This window comes from Anomaloglossus baeobatrachus, chromosome 1, assembly GCF_048569485.1.
Source record: "Anomaloglossus baeobatrachus isolate aAnoBae1 chromosome 1, aAnoBae1.hap1, whole genome shotgun sequence".
NCBI classification, from domain to species: Eukaryota; Metazoa; Chordata; class Amphibia; order Anura; family Aromobatidae; genus Anomaloglossus; species Anomaloglossus baeobatrachus.
The window spans coordinates 377336076-377352786 of NC_134353.1; the positions used below are offsets into that span (position 1 = coordinate 377336076).

General features: G+C 45.4%; 1 protein-coding gene across 1 annotated transcript in view; it reads left to right on the forward strand.

Moving 5' to 3' along the window:
* Window positions 1–16711, forward strand: part of LOC142301881 (beta-1,4-galactosyltransferase 1-like) — a 245803-nt gene that overhangs the window by 150695 nt on the left and 78397 nt on the right. The window contains exon 3 of the mRNA XM_075342954.1: window positions 6496–6722. Coding sequence (XP_075199069.1) covers window positions 6496–6722 — 227 coding nt within the window. The remainder of the gene's footprint in view (window positions 1–6495; window positions 6723–16711) is intronic.

The following is a 16711-nucleotide window of genomic DNA, read 5'->3' on the forward strand; positions in this document are numbered from 1 at the left end:
AGAAAAGGTGAACGGATAGACTCTACATGGCTGGTTCCCACCGTGAAGCAAGGAGGAGGTGTGATGGTGTGGGGGTGCTTTGCTGGTGACACTGTTGGGGATTTATTCAAAATTGAAGGCATACAGAACCAGCATGGCTACTACAGTATCTTGCAGCGGCATGCTATTCCATCCGGTTTGCGTTTAGTTGGACCATCATTTATGTTTCAACAGGACAATGACCCCAAACACACCTCCAGGCTGTGTAAAGGCTATTTGACTAACAAGGAGAGTGATGGGATGCTGCGCTAGATGACCTGGCCTCCACAGTCACCAGACCTGAACCCAATCGAGATGGTTTGGGGTGAGCTGGACCGCAGAGTGAAAGCAAAAGGGCCAACAAATGCTAAGCATCTATGGAAACTCCTTCAAGACTGTTGGAAAACCATTTCCGGTGACTACCTCTTGAAACTTATCAAGAGAATGCCAAGAGTGTGCAAAGCAGTAATCAAAGCAAAAGGTGGCTACTTTGAAGAACCTAGAATATAAGACGTATTTTCAATTGTTTCACACTTTTTTAAGTGTTTCATTCCACATGTTTTCATTCATAGTTTTGATGTCTTCAATGTGAATCTACAATATTTAGAGTCATGAAAATAAAGAAAACTCTTTGAATGAGAAGGTGTGTCCAAACTTTTGGTCTGTACTGTATATGTGACGCCCTGGCACCACCAGGTGGTCACACAGTAGAGGCCCCTCACAACACCTTCCCTCACAGGGTTACATACAGCCGACCTGAAACCCTAGTCACCCCCCTCAGGGTAGGACAGGCACACCAGTGGGCGGGACCAGGCAGATGGAGAATGCCCACCTAGGGGTCTGGAGAGCCCGGGGCGGGAAAAGAGTCAGTCAAGTTTGGTACTTCAACTGGAGGAGTAGTGGAGGAGTAGCGTGAATGTGAAGCTCAAGTACAGAGAGTAGAGGCGCCGGGGTTGGAGCCCCGGTGAATTGGCTAGGTGGCAGACGGTGGACAATGTCTAATAGGAGACGGGAAGACGGCAACCAAAGATCCGAGGTGGACCGGGGCAGGGTTGGAGCCTGCCGGTACCGACACCGGAGAACTGACCCGGAAACCATGCACAGAGGGGGTACTTGGACCCTGAAGCCAGGACTGGAACCAATGGCCTAGCTAATTAACCAATTGAGGGCAGGATTATAGGTCCTGTCCCAACCAAAGTCCCAAAAGCCAACCACCCACAGAGAGGGATACGGCATCAGCCAGGGCCCGGTAGATCCCACGGGTCAGGGTCAGCGGTCACGGCTCCCAACAGAAGTACCGGGAGCGGACTCCCGTGTTCCACATCGGGAAGTCCACGACATCACAACAGAGTGCAGAGGAAAGTTACACAGACCACCAGCCCGGGTGGGGGACCAGAGTACACCCAGCCGCGGCGGCCGGCCACCAGCACCTTGGTTAACTACTGAACTTGTCTGATTTATTTAACCATGAGTAAGCTGAGACTCCCTGGCCTGACCAGGTGCGCCGGCCCCTGCCATCACTGTCCCCTGCACCGAGTTACCGGCCCCGGGGCAACCATACCTACCCACAGAGGGGTTAACAACCAGCTGCCATTCCATTGCCCCCGGGTGCCCCACAGCAGCAGCGGTGGTGCCACACTTCACCACATACCGTGGGTGGCGTCACAGACTGATTACGGCAAATCTCGTACAAATATGTCTCCTTTCATTTGGAGTGTCCGCATGACCCCCGGGTCCGGAGAATCCCTCGAGCCACACTGCGGATCCGGATCTGAGCTGCCCGGCTGCTACTGACGTGGGGGCGGCACATATATATATATATATATATATATAAATATATATAAAAAAGTATTTTAAACGTGAAAAAAATTCATTCTTTACTTTGAATTTGTTTTTGTTTTACATTTTATCACCTTCTTGTAAGTAATATCGTTTTAGAGTTACCACCATATAGTAATTTTAGCCAACATTTTGAAGCAATATTTCCATCCTGGTTCTCATCTTTTAGTAAAGTGCCCATATTGTCCCCTGTAGTAATGTGTCCATATTGTTCCCTGTAGTAATGTGCCCATATTGTCCCCTGTAGTAATGCGCCCATATTGTCCCCTGTAGTAATGCGCCCATATTGTCCCCTGTAGTAATGTGCCCATATTGTTTCCTGTGGTAATGTGCCCATATTGTCCCCTTGTACCAATGTGCCCATATTGTTTCCTGTGGTAATGTGCAAATATTGTCTCCTGTAGTAATGTGCCCATATTGTCTCCTGTAGTAATGTGCCCATATTGTCCCCTGTAGTAATGTGCCCATATTGTCTCCTGTAGTAATGTGCCCATATTGTCCCCTGTAGTAATGTGCCCATATTGTCTCCTGTGGTAATGTGCCCATATTGTCTCCTGTAGTAATGTGCCCATATTGTCTCCTGTGGTAATGTGCCCATATTGTCTCCTGTGGCAATGTGCCCATATTGTCTACTGTAGTAATATGCCCATATTGTCTCCTGTAGTAATGTGCCCTTATTGTCTCCTGTGGTAATGTGGCCATATTGTCCCTTGTGGTAATGTGCCCATATTGTTTCCTGTGGTAATGTGTCCATATTGTCTCCTGTAGTAATGTGCCCATATTATCCCCTGTAGTAATGTGCCCATTTTGTCTCTTGTGGCAATGTGGCCATGGGTTGAATTTGATGGACTTAAGTCTACCTACAGCTTTAAGATCTATGAAGCCATGAAACATAGCAAAAACGTACGGACCGATTCCCTTTAAATCCCAAAACCTAGTGTTGTAAATTTACTGGCCTTATTAATTATGGATTTAAAGGGCACCTAGCAGCCTATTCTTACTTATGGAAGTAGTGTAAAGGCCATGTAGATGCTTGTCCCCTAATAAAAGAAATACCTTTCTTTTAGAGATCATATCAGCCTGTCATGGGATATTCAGCTTTGAAGACATATGCAAATCCGCCACATGGTATAGTACTGGGGTGTGACAGTGCACTAGGTCACCTTATATGGCTTTTACACGACTAAAAAAAAGTGTAATATTGTTATTGGAGCACCAGCTACTTCCAGAAGTAAATATGTGCTGACAGGTTTCCATTAAACAATATATTAATGACATCATGCTGTGGATTCAAACTTTATACACAGAATTAATTTTAAATAGATATTCTTACTCTATAGAAAAATAGATCAAAAGGGTTGGTGATATATATATATATATATATATATTTTTTTTTTTTTACTCAACAGCTGGTATTTGGCACTAAAAGTATATTTTGCAGTTGGCTTTCATTGAGTATTTAATACAATTTACCTCTTACTGGCTGTTTGTTTTGCGATACATTTAACTGTGATGTGGTTTATGGCCATAAATCAGCTCAGAGGAGCTAAGAAAAAATGATAAAAGAGCTACAATCTAACATATTCTCGGTTAAAGGGAATCTGTCAGCAGGTTTTTGCTATATAATGTAACTACAGTATAATGTAGGGACAGAGACCCTGATTCCAGCAATGTGTCACTTAGTGACTGGGTGCAGCAGTTGTGATGGTCAGTTTTCTCTGTTGCAGATCAAGAAGAGCTCAGTTGTTGAGCTGTATATAATTCCGTTTCCACCACAGCTTTCTGTGTACAATGTATAGTGACAGATAGCTGCTGGAGGCATAATTGGACTAGGAGGCACAAGGCCATTTGTCCAGTAGTGATAAGCTCCAGCTGATAAAACACTCATTGAATTGAAGCAGCAAAACACAGCCTAGCAATTGACACATCATTGTAATCATGGTCTGTGCTCCTATATTAGGGTGCTCTCAGATAAAACAGCAAAAACCTAATGATAGATTCCCTTTAACCCCTTTACCCCTGGGCGATTTTCCGTGGTTTTTTTTTTTTTGCTCTCCTTCTTCCGGGAGCCGTAACTTTTATATTTTTGCATCAATTTTGCCATAAAAGCGTTTATTTTTTGTGGGACAAGCTGTTTTACCATATAATATACTGGAAAATGGCAAAAAATTCGAAGTGTGGAAAAATTGCAAAAACAAGTGCAATTGCACGATTATTTTTGGGATATTTTATTCACCGTGTTCAGTATATGCTAAAACTGATGTGTCGGTGTGATTCATCAGGTTGGTATGAGTTTGTAGATACCAAACATGTTCAGGTTTACTTCGATCTAAGGGATTCAAAAAAATTCAGAAGTTTGTCCAAAAAAGTGGCACACTTTTTGCGCCATTTTACGAAACCCGTAATATTCTCATTTTTCAGGATCTATGACTCAGTAATGGCTTATTTTTTGCGTCTCGAGCTGACGTTTCTTATGGTACCATATTTTTGCACATGGTACGTTTTGATTACCTGTTATTGCATTTTGCACAAAATTTGCAGCAACCAAAAAATAAATCTTGGCGTTTGGATTTTTTTTGCTGCTACACTGTTTACCAATTAGATTAATTAATTTTACATTTTGATAGATCAGGCGTTTCTCAACGTGATGATAACAAATATGTGTATATTTTTTATTTTTTTAACCCTTTAATGTTCAATGGGGCGAATGGGGGGTAATTTGAACTTTTAGGGGTTGTTTTTTGTTTTTTTTAGTGAAACTTTTTTTTTATTTTAGTAGTCCCCCTAGGGGGCTATAAGGATCAGCAGTCTGATCACTTGTTGATTTCTGTAGATCGCAGCTGCATCGCTCTGATGTACCGAAATGCTGCTCTTTTGTAACAGCCAGCGTTCTGCCGGCTGTAAGAAGAAGTGACTCATGATAGCTACAGGAGTTATCACATGACCCTGTGCTACCATCGGCTCCACGTGATCATGTCACGTGACTACCAATGACAGCACATAAGTGCGTGTTAGGCCCCCTTCACACATCAGTTTTTTGCCATCAGTCACAATCCGTCGAATTTTGAAAAAAACGGATCCAGCGATTGATGCCGCTGGATCTGTTTTTTTTTCTCATTGACTTTTACTAGCGACAGATTGCAATGGATGGCCTCACGTTTCATCCGTAGTTTGACGGAGTCGTCGAAAAATATATGTCTTTTGGATGGAGACGACGTTCACAGTAACGTTTTTTGTGTACGTCGAAAAAACGGACAACGACGGGATCCGTCTCTGTGTCTGTCGTTTGGTAGAATGGAAGCCTATGGGCCCAGGATCCGTCGTCATCCATCAGATGACGGAATCCGGCGACGGATTCCGTTTTTTTTAACTGAGCATGCTCCAATTATTATTTAGTCCCCAGCTAGTCGGATCCATTGAAAAACGAATCCGTCGCATCAGTTTAGCCACAATCTGAGACGGATCCGTCGATAAAACGGATTATGACTGATGGCAAAAAACTGATGTGTGAAGGGGGCCTTATCCACTGTGGGCATTTTTATTGCGCTGTCACATATTGACAGCGCGATGTGATGGGTTAACATGCGCGAGTGGATCTGATAAGTGCACATGTCAGCTGTTCAAATCAGCTGACGTGCAGAACTCACGGCCGGCTCACTGCAGCAGCCAGTGGTGATTGCCCTGACACAATCTATAATATGTCGTAAAGAGTATGTGTCGTAACTCTTTCTGCAGTCAGCTAAAGACAAAGCAACATAAAGTCTATAGAAGGCAAATGGTGCAAAATGTTTAATCACTTTCAATTGCAAAAATACTTTTTAGCCTCAAATGCATGCATGTAAGTAATAAACACATTGGCCTGATATGTAGACAACCACTTTAATCACTGTATAATGAAAAGTTATTCCACATTTTAGTATACTTGAATTCGTCATATATGAAGATTTCTGTTTTGCCTCGATTTCTAACATTTTCCGGAAGCCTTTTTCATTATTTTTTTTTTTTGTGACTTGATAACAGAATGCCCAGCTTTTTCAGTATATTAAGTTTTACTATTTCTCTACTGATTGTAGATATTAAGGAATAACTGTGACTTTATTTTTTCAGAAATCAATAGCTTGCATGAGAAAAAGAAACTTTGATATGTCTTATCAGAGAAATCTGGGTTTTTTTAATCTCCTCCTGAATTGATCAGTTATTTTAAAAAAAATCCTTATTCTGAGGTCAAATCTGTCTTCAGTGAGTACTTTCCCATTACTGAGATAGGAGATGGCAGTTGGTGCTTATAAAGTTCTATGGAGAACTGTAACTGTTGTCTCAGTAAAAACTGCAGTAGAATGTCTATCCTCCCTCACCATAGACTTCTAAAAACACCAACCGTCACTAATCTCAAAAGTCTGTGTTCACTGAATATAGATTTTACAAATTTTAGAGTGAAAGAAACACTTTTCTCTACTAACTTATAAAGTTGCTTATTCCTGTGCATTATTCATTTATAAAATAGAAATTAAAATGATTGTATCTGGGCATTTCAAGACGATGGTATCCATTTGTGATGAAAATGGCGCTTGACAAATGTGTTTTTTTACAGACAGCTTGATGTTTAAGTCACTTGCATATCTTCATTTTAACTAACAGGTCCTTACAGTGTTGAAGTGAATATATCTTTTGATAACACAATATTTCAAAATGCAAATTTGGCGCTTGGAGGTCATAGCAAGCCTGACAACTGTACAGCTCTCCAGAAAACCGCTATAGTCATCCCTTTTCGTGATAGAGAACCACATCTTGCGATCTGGCTACATAACATGCATCCCTTCCTACAGAAACAGCAGGCAGACTATGGTGTATATGTTGTTGAGCAGGTAAAATAATATAGACAAATGATAAATTCTAATTATGCGAAATTATATGTAATAAATAACTGATGTTACAAGTATTTATGCATTTAGTACTGGGATGTTATAGCACAAAAAGGTATTCGACACAACATTAAGATTATTCTTCATATTAATTTTTATTTCATAAATCAGTAGTACACATGAAAATAAGAAACCTTGCAATATTTATTATCAGACAAATTTGCTTCTTTCGCCTCTTGGATTCATGTTCCACTCTCAATTCAGGGAAAAGATTTGTAAAATTTCTATTCCGTGAAGACAGATTTTCACGTTTCTGAGATAGGAGATGGCAGTTGGTACTTGTATAATTCTATGGAGGGGAGGAGCTAGAGGCAGAGGGAGGAGCTAGAGGCAGAGGGAAGAGCTAGAGACAGGAGCTAGCTAGAGGCAGAGGGAGGAACTAGAGGCAGGAGGTAGCTAGAAGCAGAGGGAGGAGCTAGAGGCAGAGGGAGGAGCTAGAGACAGGAGCTAGCTAGAGGCAGAGAGAGGAGCTAGAGGCAGAGGGAAGAGCTAGAGACAGGAGCTAGCTAGAGGCAGAGGGAGGAGCTAGAGGCAGAGGGAGGAGCTAGAGGCAGAGGGAAGAGCTAGAGACAGGAGCTAGCTAGAGGCAGAGAGAGGAGCTAGAGGCAGAGGGAAGAGCTAGAGACAGGAGCTAGCTAGAGGCAGGGGGAGGAGCTAGAGGCAGAGGGAGGAGCTAGAGGCAGAGAGGAGCTAGAGGCAGAGGGAAGAGCTAGAGACAGGAGCTAGCTAGAGACAGAGGGAGGAGCTATAGGCAGAGGGAAGAGCTAGAGACAGGAGCTAGCTAGAGGCAGAGAGAGGAGCTAGAGGAAAGAGCTAGCTAGAGGCAGAGAGAGGAGCTAGAGGCAGAGGGAAGAGCTAGAGGCAGGAGCTAGCTAGAGGCAGAGGGAGGAGCTAGAGGCAGAGGGAGGAGCTAGAGGCAGAGGGAGGAGCTATCTAGAGACAGAGGGAGGAGCTAGAGGCAGAGGGAAGAGCTAGAGGCAGGAGCTAGCTAGAGGCAGAGAAAAGAGCTAGAAGTAGAGGGAGGAGCTATCTAGAGAAAGAGGGAGGAGCTAGAGGCAGAGGGAAGAGCTAGATACAGGAGCTAGCTAGAGGCAGAGAGAGGAGCTAGAGGCAGAGGGAAGAGCTAGAGACAGGAGCTAGCTAGAGGCAGAGGGAGGAGCTAGAGGCAGAGGGAGGAACTGGAGGCAGAGGGAAGAGCTAGAGACAAGAGCTAGCTAGAGGCACAGGGAGAAGCTGGATGCAGAGTGAAGATCTAGAAACAGGATCTAGCCAGAGACAGAGGGAGGATCTAAAGGCAGAGAGGAGCTAGAGGCAGAGGGAAGAGCTAGAGACAGGAGCTAGCTAGAGGCAGAGGGAGGAGCTATAGGCAGAGGGAAGAGCTAGAGACAGGAGCTAGCTAGAGGCAGAGAGAGGAGCTAGAGGAAAGAGCTAGCTAGAGGCAGAGAGAGGAGCTAGAGGCAGAGGGAAGAGCTAGAGGCAGGAGCTAGCTAGAGGCAGAGGGAGGAGCTAGAGGCAGAGGGAGGAGCTAGAGGCAGAGGGAGGAGCTATCTAGAGACAGAGGGAGGAGCTAGAGGCAGAGGGAAGAGCTAGAGGCAGGAGCTAGCTAGAGGCAGAGAAAAGAGCTAGAAGCAGAGGGAGGAGCTATCTAGAGAAAGAGGGAGGAGCTAGAGGCAGAGGGAAGAGCTAGATACAGGAGCAAGCTAGAGGCAGAGAGAGGAGCTAGAGGCAGAGAGAAGAGCTAGAGACAGGAGCTAGCTAGAGGCAGAGGGAGGAGCTAGAGGCAGAGGGAGGATCTGGAGGCAGAGGGAAGAGCTAGAGACAAGAGCTAGCTAGAGGCACAGGGAGAAGCTGGATGCAGAGTGAAGATCTAGAAACAGGATCTAGCCAGAGACAGAGGGAGGATCTAGAGGCAGAGAGAGGAGCTAGAGACAGGCACTAGTTAGAGGCAGAGGGAAGATCTAGAGACAGGATCTAGCTAGAGACAGAGGGAGGATCTAGAGGCAGCGGGAGGAGCTAGAGACAGGAGCTAGTTAGAGGCAGAGGAAGGAGCTAGAGACATGAACTAGCTAGAGGCAGAGGGAGGAGCTAGAAGCAGAGGGAGGAGCTACAGACAGGAGCTAGCTAGAGGCAGAGGAAGGAGCTAGAGGCAGAGGGAAGATCTAGAGACAGAAGCTAGCTAGAGGCAGAGGGAGGAGCTAGAGATAGGAGCTAGCTAGAGGCAGAGGGAGGAGCTAGAGATAGGAGCTAGCTAGAGGCAGAGGGAGGAGCTAGAGATCGGAGCTAGCTAGAAGCAGAGCAGAGGGAGGAGCTAGAGGCAGAGGGAGGAGCTAGAGACAGCAGCTAGCTAGAGGCAGAGGAAGGAGCTAGAGGCAGAGGGAGGAGCTAGAGACAGGAGCTAGCTAGAGGCAGAGGTAGGAGCTAGAGACAGGAGCTAGCTAGAGGCAGAGGGAGGAGCTAGAGACAGCAGCTAGCTAGAGGCAGAGGAAGGAGCTAGAGGCAGAGGGAGGAGCTAGAGACAGGAGCTAGCTAGAGGCAGAGGTAGGAGCTAGAGGCAGAGGGAGGAGCTAGAGGCAGAGAGGAGCTAGAGGCAGAGGGAAGAGCTAGAGACAGGAGCTAGCTAGAGACAGAGGGAGGAGCTATAGGCAGAGGGAAGAGCTAGAGACAGGAGCTAGCTAGAGGCAGAGAAAGGAGCTAGAGGAAAGAGCTAGCTAGAGGCAGAGAGAGGAGCTAGAGGCAGAGGGAAGAGCTAGAGGCAGGAGCTAGCTAGAGGCAGAGGGAGGAGCTAGAGGCAGAGGGAGGAGCTATCTAGAGACAGAGGGAGGAGCTAGAGGCAGAGGGAAAAGCTAGAGGCAGGAGCTAGCTAGAGGCAGAGAAAAGAGCTAGAAGCAGAGGGAGGAGCTATCTAGAGAAAGAGGGAGGAGCTAGAGGCAGAGGGAAGAGCTAGATACAGGAGCTAGCTAGAGGCAGAGAGAGGAGCTAGAGGCAGAGGGAAGAGCTAGAGACAGGAGCTAGCTAGAGGCAGAGGGAGGAGCTAGAGGCAGAGGGAGGAACTGGAGGCAGAGGGAAGAGCTAGAGACAAGAGCTAGCTAGAGGCAGAGGGAGAAGCTGGATGCAGAGTGAAGATCTAGAAACAGGATCTAGCCAGAGACAGAGGGAGGATCTAAAGGCAGAGAGGAGCTAGAGGCAGAGGGAAGAGCTAGAGACAGGAGCTAGCTAGAGGCAGAGGGAGGAGCTATAGGCAGAGGGAAGAGCTAGAGACAGGAGCTAGCTAGAGGCAGAGAGAGGAGCTAGAGGAAAGAGCTAGCTAGAGGCAGAGAGAGGAGCTAGAGGCAGAGGGAAGAGCTAGAGGCAGGAGCTAGCTAGAGGCAGAGGGAGGAGCTAGAGGCAGAGGGAGGAGCTAGAGGCAGAGGGAGGAGCTATCTAGAGACAGAGGGAGGAGCTAGAGGCAGAGGGAAGAGCTAGAGGCAGGAGCTAGCTAGAGGCAGAGAAAAGAGCTAGAAGCAGAGGGAGGAGCTATCTAGAGAAAGAGGGAGGAGCTAGAGGCAGAGGGAAGAGCTAGATACAGGAGCTAGCTAGAGGCAGAGAGAGGAGCTAGAGGCAGAGAGAAGAGCTAGAGACAGGAGCTAGCTAGAGGCAGAGGGAGAAGCTAGAGGCAGAGGGAGGATCTGGAGGCAGAGGGAAGAGCTAGAGACAAGAGCTAGCTAGAGGCACAGGGAGAAGCTGGATGCAGAGTGAAGATCTAGAAACAGGATCTAGCCAGAGACAGAGGGAGGATCTAGAGGCAGAGAGAGGAGCTAGAGACAGGCACTAGTTAGAGGCAGAGGGAAGATCTAGAGACAGGATCTAGCTAGAGACAGAGGGAGGATCTAGAGGCAGCGGGAGGAGCTAGAGACAGGAGCTAGTTAGAGGCAGAGGAAGGAGCTAGAGACATGAACTAGCTAGAGGCAGAGGGAGGAGCTAGAAGCAGAGGGAGGAGCTACAGACAGGAGCTAGCTAGAGGCAGAGGAAGGAGCTAGAGGCAGAGGGAAGATCTAGAGACAGAAGCTAGCTAGAGGCAGAGGGAGGAGCTAGAGATAGGAGCTAGCTAGAGGCAGAGGGAGGAGCTAGAGACAGGAGCTAGCTAGAGGCAGAGGGAGGAGCTAGAGATAGGAGCTAGCTAGAGGCAGAGGGAGGAGCTAGAGATCGGAGCTAGCTAGAAGCAGAGCAGAGGGAGGAGCTAGAGGCAGAGGGAGGAGCTAGAGACAGCAGCTAGCTAGAGGCAGAGGAAGGAGCTAGAGGCAGAGGGAGGAGCTAGAGACAGGAGCTAGCTAGAGGCAGAGGGAGGAGCTAGAGACAGGAGCTAGCTAGAGGCAGAGGGAGGAGCTAGAGATAGGAGCTAGCTAGAGGCAGAGGGAGGAGCTAGAGATCGGAGCTAGCTAGAAGCAGAGCAGAGGGAGGAGCTAGAGGCAGAGGGAGGAGCTAGAGACAGCAGCTAGCTAGAGGCAGAGGAAGGAGCTAGAGGCAGAGGGAGGAGCTAGAGACAGGAGCTAGCTAGAGGCAGAGGTAGGAGCTAGAGACAGGAGCTAGCTAGAGGCAGAGGGAGGAGCTAGAGACAGGAGCTAGCTAGAGGCAGAGGGAGGACAAGAGGCAGACAGACATTCTCCTTTAACTGAAATGACAGATACAGTAGTTCTGCATAGAACATTAGACGCACCAATTGCCATCTCCTATAAAGGAACAAGAATTTCTCCGCACATCCATCCGGTGGCTAAAAGTGTTAATTTTATTTCAGTCCATTAAAATGTCGTGATGACAGACAGGATAAAAACTAACACGTTTCTGTTGCGCTTGGTACCCTTAATCATAGTAAGTAATCTGTCTTCACTGAATACTGGTTTTACAAATTGTACCCCTTACTTGAGAGTGAAGTATAAATCCAAGAGGAGAAAAAAGCAAATTTCTCTGATAAGAAATAATACAAAATTTCTTATTTTCACGTAAAAAGCCAGATAATTTTGGTTCTCAATTCATTTTCACCCAACTCCTCCAAAAAGGACGGAGCTGGAATGGGATGGGGCATCACAACCCCCAAGCATCACGCTAATCCACAAATCTTACTCCAGCAGAGCCTGGAATAAGCCACTGTTACAACACACTGTCATTTTTATAGAAGTTATTGAAACCATTTAAAGCAGTCCACTCAGCTGCTTCTGGAGTGCCAACCTCATGCGGGGTGGGACATAAATGTTGTAGATTGGAGTAACCCTTTAATTGAAAACTGTATATTTCTATTGTATGCAGTAACTCCTTATTTTGGCTTTAATGGGAACCTATCATTTCAAGAAACGCTATTTACGTAAAGATAGGGTTAATCTGCAGTTAAATAGCATTTACATCTTATGTAAGGCAGCCTAATATGCTTTTAATGGGATTTACTTGGACACTAACTCTATATCTGCATGTAAAATACAGTACTGATCAAATCTGCAATGTATGCATTATTCCATAAATGATTGAAAACCATCCATGGCTATAGATCTATTAAGGTCTGTCTCCTAAAAATAATGAAATATACAAAGTAAGACACTAGCACACTAAGGATCCTTTCAAGCAAAATAGTCTTTGTTCACCTCAATCACATTCTTGGTTTTACTTTACATAGGTTTTATCAAGCATAACAAAACAGCTATGTGTCATTACAAATACCACTTGAAACGTTTATCATAGCTCACTGTCAGCTCTGCTTTACCACCCCCCCTCCCTACACTACAGCACCAATGGATCAGGGCTGCAAAAAGTGTTTGGAATGAGACACAGCTCTGCTCTATTCCCCCTCTTCCACACTGACAGTGCTGTGGGATGATAGCTGCAGATGCAGGTGTTTACAATAACACACAGCTCTGCTTTACTCCCCCTCTTCTACACTGGTACTGGTGTGGGATGATAGCTACAGGTTCAGGTGTTTGCAATAACACACAACTCTGCTCTACTCCCCCTCTTCCTCACTGACAGTCTGACAGTGCTGGGGGATGATAGCTGCTGGTGTTTGCAATGACACACAGCTCTGCTCTACTCCACCTTTTTCGCACTGACACTGCTGTGTTATTATAGCTGCAGGTGTTGGCTCTGCTCTACTCCTCTTCCCTGTTTGTAATCTCAGTAGATAACAGTAGTGAGATCAGTGCGGAGAGCAGGGTAGTGTGTCATTACATATCTCAAAAAGATAAAGCCGAGTACATTCTCTCATGGGCTTGTTCTTATTTTTCCAAAGGTGGGTTTATCTAGTATTTTTCATTATAATCATCATGGGTACTTTAATTTTGGTCGGTGTATTATTTTTATAAAGACCTTTTTGTTGTTTTATTTGAATGATTGGAAATGTTTCTAGCTATTATCATGTGTCTTGACTATATTTTTGTTATTAATAAATCATTTATGTTCATCATTTTTTGTGAGGTACACTTTTCTTCAAATAAGCAACACTCCTCTCATGATGGCGGTGCCCACTTATTTTTTTTGCAATTCTTTTTTCCCTGCAACATGCCTCCTGTTTATGATTGATCCATGTAATGTATGGCAAAAAAGTCAATGTTCCCAGTGATTAATCTTTGCTAATGTCACCTTGGTCGTAGTAACAATTAGCAAATAAAGTTTACAAACTAATATCTCTGCAGCGCAGATATAAACTATATTTTATTCAATTCTAGAGCCACTATTCCATGTTGTGGTCAGTTTAACATGCTAAAACTGGTGGAAGGTCTTTTTTACCCCTGTTTTGTGATCCATTGTTTGAGTAGAGTGCCCTTATACTGGAAAAAGGTGCTGGGCATAAAAAATATGTAGCTATGTTTTGTAACTGCTTATGGTCTCTATGTCAAAAAAAATTAATGCTGCATGTTAACTTTGTGTCTACCTGCCTGCCTTAGTCACATGATCATCTTAAAGGGGTTATCCAGGACTGTCCTTATTCCTTATGGGGCTAAGAACTTATGTAGCACCCAGGGATATGGGGTAGTCGGTTCTGGGAATGTCACGATGGTGGCTGTTAATCGGTCCCGTGCCCTGGACCCTTTTTGTAATGGGGATATTTATAGGGGATTGGTGAATAATGTTTATTTGTGACGTCACTTGCGGTGTTGCGGCTATGTGTAGGGAGCTGCCGCTGCATAGTGTCTCTACTGGGGCTGATGGTATTAGCAGCTAGTATGGTAGTCCCTCCGTAAGTAGGGTATTGCCCCAGCGGGTGTATGGTGCAGTAGGCATCAGAAGAAGGAGTACAGACAGGTATTCAGTGCAACTGGTTTACTCACTTTGGATGTTAACTGGTTGCCCAAAGCCAGCTGGTTTCGCCTCTAGGTCCCCTTCGTCCCAGTGCCAGTCTGGTTTCCCTGCACCTGTCTCTGGTAAGTGGGTCCCCGTGGTATAGAACACTGGGGTTTCCCGGTCTGTGGTTTGTCCACTTCTGTCCGCCTGACAGTAGCGTGAATCCTGTGGGGATGGAGTCTCTGGTCCTGTCCCCGGTTCACCCTTTGCTACTGAGTCTTCAGATTCTTTAGCGTCAGCATGGTCCTTGATGGTCCCTTTTGCTGTGCAGGTGTTAACAGGTTGGCTTGAAGTTCTTTCCTGTCCTAGGGTCCTGTACCCCGTCGGTGTGTAGTTCCGAGAGTACTCCACCGGCAACCACCTCTACCAGGGTACCAGGTCACTGTCAACCCGAGTCAGGACGTTGCTCAGTCACACCTTTACTCCTCCACTGTCAACTTCAGATTACTGTCTTCCCAACTACTCTCCACAGTCTGACCCTCCCACCTGGTCATCTAGTGGACTGGAATGGCTCCATCTCTAGGCAGCCATGCATTGGTCCCATCTTAGTTAAGTACCATTGTATGGGGGATTGTTGGGGAAAATTGGGATTACCTGGGTTTTCGGTGTTACCGGCACTGGTGTTCTGGGTCTCTAAGGGGGTAGGCCCTGTATCCTTGTGGGGATGCAGAACCTTGTAGCACCCTGATGGCTTCAGGGGCGCCACACTTACAGGCAGGTAGTTGATAACTACCGACCTGCTCTTCCTTGCACTACCTCTGCCAGCTCAGAGTAGTCACAGACCGCTCTTACCACCATTTCTGCTTCTTCATTTGACCTTACGTCTTCCTTTTCCGGGCTGCTCTGTTGACAGGGCGTCACTGCTGACGTCATGCTGATTGACAGCCGAATCCTCGCAGTTAGGCAGTGAGAAGCCAGCTGTCAATCAGCATGACATTACTAGCTACTAACCTACCTACGTGTTCTTAGCTCCATAGAGAAAAATTAGACAAGTCACTAATAACTCCTACTGCAATCAGCATCCTACTGCTGATGCTTTAGCATACCCCTCAATTTTGAAAGACAGTTATTAGGGACCTTCACTGCTAAGCCACACCCCTAGTCTTATGCCCACTCTTTTGTATACCCTCACAGAAATAATGAAACCCCTTAGTGTTCATACAGCGCATGATGTATCTCTTTGCAGTATAATCCCCCACACACACAAATATATATATATATATATATATATATATATTTATATATATATATATATATATATATAAAAAATAAAAATGACTCATCTGACCCTGTTCCCATGATGAGCGATTGCTGGATGTTGTACTGTGGACAATGAAACCAGTGCGAAGCTGCAGAAATTTGACTTAATAAAAACAAAAAAGTGAGCCGGAGTATGAGATGGTATACATGGTACTTGTGAGACCATGTTCACACTGGCCATGAGACAAAGAGAAACCAAGGAAAAAATTGTGAAAAAATACCCTGCTGTAACTAAATAAAAGCATAGTGCATATAAACATAGGGTACTTAGTAAACACTGTTTTTGATCAAAAAAAGCATAAAGCTGTCCCACCAACGCCAAGGTGTACCCAGTTGGGATAGTACCTACACTCTCTAATATTAAAACCTTACCATGGGTCTTAAATAGGCCTCAATGTGGCTAAGGGCTGAGAGCGACCGGGTCCCAACAGGACACACACAGTCAGGGGGATTCACAGAATGAAATGTCCAGCTCGCTGAGAAGGGGGCCACTCCCTGTTTGTACTGAATACAAAAAAACTACATAAAAACAAAAAAGTGAGCCGGAGTATGAGATGGTATACATGGTACTTGTGAGACCATGTTCACACTGGCCATGAGACAAAGAGAAACCAAGGAAAAAATTGTGAAAAAATACCCTGCTGTAACTAAATAAAAGCATAGTGCATATAAACATAGGGTACTTAGTAAACACTGTTTTTGATCAAAAAAAGCATAAAGCTATCCCACCAACGCCAAGGTGTACCCAGTTGGGATAGTACCTACACTCTCTAATATTAAAACCTTACCATGGGTCTTAAATAGGCCTCACTGTGGCTAAGGGCTGAGAGCGACCGGGTCCCAACAGGACACACACAGTCAGGGGGATTCACAGAATGAAATGTCCAGCTCGCTGAGAAGGGGGCCACTCCCTGTTTGTACTGAATACAAAAAAACTACATAAAAACAAAAAAGTGAGCCGGAGTATGAGATGGTATACATGGTACTTGTGAGACCATGTTCACACTGGCCATGAGACAAAGAGAAACCAAGGAAAAAATTGTGAAAAAATACCCTGCTGTAACTAAATAAAAGCATAGTGCATATAAACATAGGGTACTTAGTAAACACTGTTTTTGATCAAAAAAAGCATAAAGCTATCCCACCAACGCCAAGGTGTACCCAGTTGGGATAGTACCTACACTCTCTAATATTAAAACCTTACCATGGGTCTTAAATAGGCCTCAATGTGGCTAAGGGCTGAGAGCGACCGGGTCCCAACAGGACACACACAGTCAGGGGGATTCACAGAATGAAATGTCCAGCTCGCTGAGAAGGGGGCCACTCCCTGTTTGTACTGAATACAAAAAAACTACATAAAAACAAAAAAG